The sequence below is a fragment of the Oncorhynchus keta genome, chromosome 12 (assembly GCF_023373465.1).
Source record: "Oncorhynchus keta strain PuntledgeMale-10-30-2019 chromosome 12, Oket_V2, whole genome shotgun sequence".
In the NCBI taxonomy this organism is placed as follows: Eukaryota; Metazoa; Chordata; class Actinopteri; order Salmoniformes; family Salmonidae; genus Oncorhynchus; species Oncorhynchus keta.
The window spans coordinates 34,109,301-34,118,250 of NC_068432.1; the positions used below are offsets into that span (position 1 = coordinate 34,109,301).

At 42.6% G+C, this 8,950-nt stretch overlaps 1 protein-coding gene across 1 annotated transcript in view; it reads right to left on the reverse strand.

The window, feature by feature from the left end:
- Window positions 1-5,759, reverse strand: part of LOC118391402 (protein phosphatase Slingshot homolog 1-like) — a 28,736-nt gene extending 22,977 nt beyond the window's left edge. The window contains exons 1-3 of the mRNA XM_035782755.2: window positions 5,672-5,759; window positions 5,332-5,490; window positions 3,749-3,786 (exon numbers count right to left, since the gene is read on the reverse strand). Of these exons, the coding sequence (XP_035638648.1) occupies window positions 3,749-3,786; window positions 5,332-5,403 (110 nt within the window). The 5' untranslated portion in view covers window positions 5,404-5,490; window positions 5,672-5,759. The remainder of the gene's footprint in view (window positions 1-3,748; window positions 3,787-5,331; window positions 5,491-5,671) is intronic.
- Between the last annotated feature and the right edge of the window lie 3,191 nt (window positions 5,760-8,950).

The window sequence follows — 8,950 nt, forward strand, 5'->3', positions numbered from 1 at the left end:
GAATGAGAACCTCATCGAAACAAGAGGTTCTGTGAAAATGTAATTTAATTAGAAGCCACTGCCAGATTTCTGAATTGGGCTGCGGTCTGAGTATCCTGCCTTGGCAAATCGCACTATTAAGACACTGGTGCCCTTTGCAACCACGTGCCTATGTGAGAGTGGATTCTCGGCCCTCACTAGCATGAAAACTAAATACAGGCACGGACTGTGTGGAAAATTATTTAAGACAGACTCTCTCCAATACAACCCAACATTGCAGAGTTATGTGCATCCTTCAACCACACCCTTCTCATTAACCTGTGGAGATTTATTCACAATTTGCGATGAACAAATATAGTTTTATATGTAAGATGGTTAAATAAAGAGCAAAATGATTTATTATTATTATTTGTGCCCTGGTCATATAAGAGCTCTGTGTCACTTCCCATGAGCTGGGTTGTGACAAAAACTCACACTCATTCTTATGTTTAATAAATGGATTGCATAGTGTGTGTGGCAGGCTTAAAATGATGAAAAAAACATTTGAGAGTGCGCTGACCCTGGTGATAGAGGGGGTGGAGGTTGAATGTTTGAAGGGGACCGGGACCATAAAAAGTTTGGGAACCACTGGACTAGAGAACTGAGTGTCCAGCCAACACTAGGCCACAGCCTACACTAGCAAGGCCAAAAAGGTCTTATCAACTCTTACCAAGGAACTCCAGAACAAAATGAGCCCCGGCACAACAACACCATGACATCACATCCTTCTGTAGCTGAGTAGAGGATTCCACCTATGCTATTCCCTCCCAGCTCTGCAATACAGCTGGATAGTGTTTCTGATTTGATGGAATGTATAATGGTGGTTAAAGGGAATGGTAACTGAGTGTTGGACCGTTATTAACCTTGATACAACTAGGCCTACATCTCAGTGTTTAAGGGTCCCCAGATGGAGACATTCTTTGTGAACTGTAATGGACTGCAATGGTGTGAGATGTTCCATCTCTTTTGCAAGCTCTCATTAAGGTGTGGGCCTATTTATTGAATACTAGTATTACGTTATTCATATTTATCTACAATGTGTGTAATTCAGCACCAGTGTCCATGTTATTTCTTCAGGACATTCCTAGGTGCTTCCTACTGTAACCCAGTCCTGGAATTCCCACTGACACCAGGACCAGGGGTCAATATCCATAGGCATTGGGGAACTCAGATTCCCTGGTCAAAGAAATGTATACCAACTGATGGACCACAACAGATTGTTACTATGCATTACTGTATCACCTAATGCATGTGCATGCACGGCTTCTCAGGGAAATACATGGGCAAAGGTATATGGACACCTGCTCATCGAACATCTCATTCCAAAATCATGGGCATTAATATGGAGTTGGTCCCCCATTTGCTGATATAACAGCTTCAACTCTCAAGACATTCCACTAGATGTTGGAACATTGAATGGAAGCTAGTCCTCACAGCAGACATAAGAGCATTAGTCATGTCGGGCACGGATGTTGGGCGATTAGGCCTGGCTCGTAGTCAGCGTTCCAATTCATCCCAAAGGTGATGAGGTTGAGGTCAGAGCTCTGTGCAGGCCAGTCAAGTTCTTCCACACCAATCTCGACAAACCATTTTTGTATGGACCTCGCTTTGTGCAAGGTGGCATTGTCATGCTGAAACAGGAAAGGGCCTTCCCCAAACTGTTACCACAAAGTTGGAAGCACAGAATTGTATAGAATGTCATTGTATGCTGTAGCGTTAATATTTCCCGTCACTGGAACTAAGGGGCCTAGCCCGAACCATGAAAAACAGCCCCAGACCATTATTCCTCCACCAAACTTTATAGTTGGCACTATACATTGGTGCAGGTAACGTTCTCCTGGCATCAGTCAAACCTAGATTTGTCCGTCGGACTGCCAGATGGTGAAGCGTGATTCATCACTACAGAGAACACATTTCCACTGCTCCAGAGTTCAATGGCCGGCGAGCTTTTCACCACTCCAGCAGACGCTTGGCAACAATGTTTTCCATATAGATCACTTCACCATAATGCAAGAGTTCTTTGAAAACAAACAAACAACTTTTTCTAGATTCAAATACAGTGGGGAGAACAAGTATTTGACACACTGCCGATTTTGCAGGTTTTCCTACTTACAAAGCATGTAGGTCTGTAATTTTTTATCATAGGTATACTTCAACTGTGAGAGACGGAATCTAAAAAAAAAAATCCAGAAAATCACATTGTATGATTATTAAGTAATTAATTTGCATTTTATTGCATGACATAAGTATTTGATACATCAGAAATGTAGAACTTAATATTTCGTACAGAAACCTTTGTTTGCGATTACAGAGATCATACGTTTCCTGTAGTTCTTGACCAGGTTTGCACACACTGCAGCAGGTATTTTGGCCCACTCCTCCATACAGACCTTCTCCAGAACCTTCAGGTTTCGGGGCTGTCCCTGGGCAATACAGACTTTCAGCTCCCTCCAAAGATTTTCTATTCCAGGCCTAATCGCCCAACATCCGTGCCCGACTGGCTAGGCCACTCCAGGACCTTGAGATGCTTCTTACGGAGCCACTCCTTAGTTGCCCTGGCTGTGTGTTTCGGGTCGTTGTCATGCTGGAAGACCCAGCCACGACCCATCTTCAATGCTCTTACTGAGGGAAGGAGGTTGTGGGCCAAGATCTCTCAGTACATGGCCCCATCCATCCTCCCCTCAATACGGTGCAGTCGTCCTGTCCCCTTTGCAGAAAAGCATCCCCAAAGAATGATGTTTCCACCTCCATGCTTCACAGCTGGGATGGTGTTCTTGTGGTTGTACTCATCCTTCTTCTTCCTCCAAACACAGCGAGTGGAGTTTAGACCAAAAAGCTCTATTTTTGTCTTATCAGACCACATGACCTTCTCCCATTCCTCCTCTGGATCCTCCAGATGGTCATTGGCAGACTTCAGATGGGCCTGGATATGCGCTGGCTTGAGCAGGGGGACCTTGCGTGCGCTGCAAGATTTTAATCTATGACGGCGTAGTGCGTTACTAATGGTTTTCTTTGAGACTGCGGTCCCAGCTCTCTTCAGGTCATTGACCAGGTCCTGCCGTGTAGTTCTGGGCTGATCCCTCACCTTCATGATCATTGATGCCCCACGAGGTGAGATCTTGCATGGAGCCCCAGACCGAGGGTGATTGACCGTCATTTTGAACTTATTCCATTTTCTAATAATTGCACCAACAGTTGTTGCCTTCTCACCAAGCTGCTTGCCTATTGTCCTGTAGCCCATCCCAGCCTTGTGCAGGTCTAAAAGTTTATCCCTGATGTCCTTACACAGCTTTCTGGTCTTGGCCATTGTGGATAGGTCGGAGTCTGTTTGATTGAGTGTGTGGACAGGTGTCTTTTATACAGGTAACGAGTTCAAACAGGTGCAGTTAATACAGGTAATGAGTGGAGAACAAGAGGGCTTCTTATAGAAAAACTAACAGGTCTGTGAGAGCCAGAATTCTTACTGGTTGGTAGGTGATCAAATACTTATTTCATGCAATAAAATGCAAATTAATTACTTAAAAATCATACAATGTGATTTTCTGGATTTTTGTTTTAGATTCCATCTCTCACAGTTGAAGTGTACCTATGATAAAAAATTACAGACCTCTACATGCTTTGTAAGTAGGAAAACCTGCAAAATCGGCAGTGTATCAAATACTTGTTCTCCCCACTGTATGTTTTGTGTGTGTGTTTTTTTAGGGAGAAAATAGGGGAGGGAGAGGCTTACCTCTGATTTGCTCTCCGGTCATCATCACACCCTAATTCCTGCAAGAGAAAGACAGAAATGTTACATACACTGTAGGCCTACTAGAAACCCTTCCATCAAGGCTGTGCTGACAGTACAGTAGGATGCATTGCGCAACAGCAGCACATGACCCGTATGCCCTGCTATGTCCTTCCATGCTCCCCTTGCTACCATACCTAATCACAATGTCACAATACAATGACTCAGAAGATTCCCATTGACTGGTGGAGACAGAGATTCCTTTCCTTTAAAGTTATGGGTATATAGACCATCACTAAGTGATGCTCTTGATCTTCATGGGACAAGTAACTAAATATAGGCTAGACATTGGGCCTTCTGTACCAGTAGCAATGCTGTAGCTCCCTGAGGGCAGAGTGGTTGAGGTTGTTTGTTCCATTAGGAGATCTGAATAAAACTCTCTCTCTGCGTTTCATGACATGTTAGTGTCAAAAATAGCACATAGGCCTAGACTGCGCTTGATCTGTGGATCTGATGTCAAAGAGGCTATTTAATAGCACAGCTCAAACTAACTAAGTCACTAGTAGCAATTGTAATCTAGATACTTTCAGATATAAAAGAGAGGTATACAGACGCATGTACCGTAGGTAACCAACTCTGTATAAAATCATTTCTGCAGCAGTATCTTTAATGATGTAATTAGTATGACATCATTTCTGCAGCACACAGCCATGTGTGTGTGTGTGTGTGTGTGTGCGCGCGCGTGCGCCTGCCTCCATAGAATTCAAGCCATGATGGATTAATTTGCTTTTGAAAGTCTTCATGTGCTTTATTAGGAAGATCAGAGTGATGTACCAGTGTTTAAACTGAATTTATGGGACATGAAGGAGATGCTTTACGTTAGGTTTTAAAACGTGTAATACACTTTAATACAGTGTATCAGCGCTCTCTACTGGTCATACCATGTCACTATCTATGATCTCATATGTTTTGAAATATAAGCTCACACCTGCCACAGTAGTATTTTGACAGTGATTGAAACGAGCAGGTACCAACAGCAACATCCCTGACTCAGTAGTGATGTAATGGTGTACATAACTAGGCAAGTAGCTGCACAATACTGATGAATCTCACTCTATAGTCTATTCCATATGCAAGCTGAAGCAAGGAATTTAAACAAATGTCATGACTTAAAAATCTAAGCAAAATCATGAGATAATGCGTTCATTAATTGCCTTGATGTATAAACGCATATTTGTCTTTAAACCAAAAAAACTGAAGGTAGAAATAAAATGCTGCCACATGCAATTAATGCATTGTTCTGGTAACTAATCACCGGCTCAGATTTGGTTTAGAAGCTAATAGCGCGGGGCTGGACTACTTCACCATTCTAAACGGATGGATTCCATAAAGTCTATTAAATTATGTCCATACAAAACAGTCTTGCCGTGTTAGATATACTATGTCACTAAATTGCAAAAAATATATATTGACAACTGAAAGCGATGCTGGGCCTAGTGGATGAGGGACGTGAGCATCGGGCACATCCCCGGCGTTTCCTTCACCGCGCTGCCTACGTAGCGAATAACTCCCGCAGTTTCACTTACCTCCCCCGCGTTGGTGCTGGCGGTGGATGCTGCGCTTGGGGTGGGAGAACGCTGTAGGGTTACCAGAGCCATGGCTGGCTACTGCTACGGAGAGGAGGAGACCTTTGAATGGGGGACGGTAGGCGCGTTGCTCTGGGCCAAGATGCGCCTAGATTGACCCTGTGTAGCACAGGAGAACACGCTCAGGATCGCATTAAATCTTTCTTGCCTCTGATTTCACCATCCTGATAAACCCATCACCGGCTTCTGACTCGCCCATCCTTCACAGTTCGTTTTAGAATAGTCATTTGTAAATAGTTGTAAAGGCAAGTATGCAATTTTGTCCATCTGTGTCATATACCATTTATCGTGCAGACAAACAAAATACATCGCAGCCAGGTTGCATGCAGAGCATAAATGACAAGCGATTCTGTTCTGACACTTTGCCGGATGCTATGATTGGCTGCTTCGGTTTGCGTGCGCGCTATCATTGGGCCAATGTCGTCAAGGTGACACTGGCCAGACTAGAGACTACTACACTCAACGGAAACCAAAGGCTACTTATTATGAAATGTCTTCATGGGAATATTATTTGCAAACAGATTTAAGCAAGGAACATTAGTCGACACATTTTAGAACTCATATTGCGCCTTCACAGATATGCACCCATTGTATTGCTATAATGAAGATGATGTGGAGGAATTCATTATCGCCATCTACATTCTCTTAATTAAGTTATTATTATCTAAATAATTATTGAAACATATATTTAATGTCCTTTTGTGTAGAATCCATGGGACATGACTTGAAAAGACTGAAGTGGGAATAATCAAGTTGCATCCATTTCTCTCAACACCCTATTGTCCTCATCAGCTGTTATAGGTTGTTGATCCATAGCTGGCATGTGTTGGTGAAACCTGAGCCACTTGACGTCTTTTCCTGACCTGCTGTGATTTGACTAGTCTCCTGCAGGCCCAGGCCTGTGGTATCAATGGGCAACAGCACATCTACTCATTGAGACACACTCATCATATCAGCAAAACACAAGCTTCCATTCCATTGAATTACTTTTAGGAGGTGGTCCACAGTAGGTTTTTGTAGTCGTCTAACGTCAAGTAGTTGCATTCCAGGTTGCATTTTGGCTCAATCTTGGCAGCTTGTGTGATGACTGGATGTACAAAACATTTACATTAAGTCAAAGGTTCTAGAAGAGCAACTAGAAGAGCGTTCTTTTGCAGGACTGTTTTACATGTTTGATTGTTAGGGCGGTGCAGGAGTTTCTGCTTATGACTATCAAAAGGGAAGTTTCAACATTTTAAAGAGTAGCATGCAGACCATCTATCACTCACCACTACATGCATCTCCTGCCTGGAATAGCTCAGTGGTCATGAGGACCAGGCCATAGTAGGAGGCATTAGCAAACCTGAGGCAGAAACCATACAAACACAGAGATCATACGAAGGGCCCAACTCTAAGTTTCAATGGTTTTCAATTTCAGAACTGTGAGGAGAGGATTACTGGTTGAATCGAGATGGTGAGCTAATGAGATACCAGAATAATGAGAGCAAAATGGACCTACCATATAAACCACAGGAGAATAGTTATTCTGCGATAATGAGGAGTTAAGAGATCTTGGATCCTACCACGATCCTCCTGCCTCGCAAATATGGAAAATGCACACACCCAAGCAAGTGTTGTGAATACACAAACACAGTTATAAGCTAAGCAAGATGATCTCAGATTAATACTTCCAACATGAATGCACACACACACACCACACCAATTATACAGTCTCACCTGTTTATTGGCAATAAGTTCACCATGGGGCATGGTTTTCCTGTTGTCAGCAATGGTGCGTCTTAACGATTTCATAGCGATTTCCCGAAAGCACATGGAAGCGGACACTCTTGGGCAGCCACAGTATCACACACAGACATGAATACAGACATTTACACATGCATATACTGAAACACACTTCATCCACTACCTATTTGTTCAGTAACATGCACCTCAGTGATGCATTTCAACCATTTCGTTTCAGAACCATAGATACGGCAGGTCTAGAGTGTAACAATACTTACAAAACGGAAGGTAACAAAGCTCAGCAGGGGTGCTGTAGACAGGCCAAGCAGCCAGGCCAGCCAATGGTAGGCATGATCCAGATGGCCAGAAGGACCTCGAACAGCGCCAAGGGCCCGGAATATCTGAATCAAGAAAAGTGTTGATTGTCTTACTCTGAGATAAAACAATCGCAATCGTACAAATATGATAAAGGACATTGGGCAGGAAGTACCTCAATCAGCATAATGCAGGTGGTCCTTGACTTCATCATGAGGATCTCTGAGTACAGCGTCACTCTGAAAGAAAAAGTCAATTAATGAATCTATAAATCTGACTTTTAACCCTGATGCAGAGCACAACTGTAGGGAATAACATTAGGACTGCATAGAACATTAGCTGTTATACTGGCAATGGGAGGCCTGGTATTGGTGAAAAAGAATCAGTTACATTCAATTTTGTTTTTACTACTTTAACAGTCAGCATTTTAATAACAAAAGGCAGTGTATTTTCTGGTTCAGAATAATTGAGTCTGGAACCAGTTCTATAACTGACACAGGACTATAAATACACTTGTTTTGTTCCTGGTTGGAGCGTTATTGTTGCTCTGCTATCATCACAGATTTAACTGTCCCAAGAGATAATGTGGATGTGCTACAATAACAGTGTGTTATGTTAATTCAGCCTGATCAGCTCCACTGCACATAACCACATAGGAAAGCTTGGGGTTCAACCCAGGAAAGCTCTGGGTTCAAGGCAGCAGAACTAACACAGGTAAATTCATGTAGCAGGTTAGGAGAATTAGGTTAATGTTAGGGTTAGGGTTAGGCTTAGCTACAATGCTACAGTTTGTCAACAACTGTTGTCCCCGGCGTGACCACTAGATAGAGCTGTTGTAATCTAACCACAATCTAACCACAATCTAACCACATCTAACCACATCGGTAGAAACGGAAACAAATCATCTGCCACAAATCATCATTATCATAACCAACGGAGGCTGCTTTTTATTTATTTTTATTTCACCTTTATTTAACTAGACAAGTCAGTTAAGAACAAATTCTTATTTACAATGATGGCCTACACCGGCCAAACTCGGACGACGCCGGGCCAATTGTGCGCCGCCCTATGGGACTCCCAATCACGGCCGGTTGTAATACAGCCTGGATTCGAACCAAGGGGTCTGTAGTGACACTTCTAGCACTGAGGTGCCAACAACACGTGTTGTTGAGTTGGTTAAATCTGCTGGGGCATCTTGTATCACAAATTACAGTCATCCAATAGGAATAAAGCCTGCAGGGAAGGTGAGGGAGGAGTTACATCTATTGTAAACAACTTTTTGGGAGAGGGAATAACAAGAATGTAAAAGACAATTAACTTAAAACCATTGGCCTCATACTGCCTAATTGTACCATTGTCATTATTATGCATTATGTTTACATACAGATTATACACTGCTCAAAAAAATAAAAGGAACACTAAAATAACACATCCTAGATCTGAATGAATGAAATATTCTTATTAAATACTTTTTTCTTTACATAGTTGAATGTGCTGACAACAAAATTACACAAAAATGATC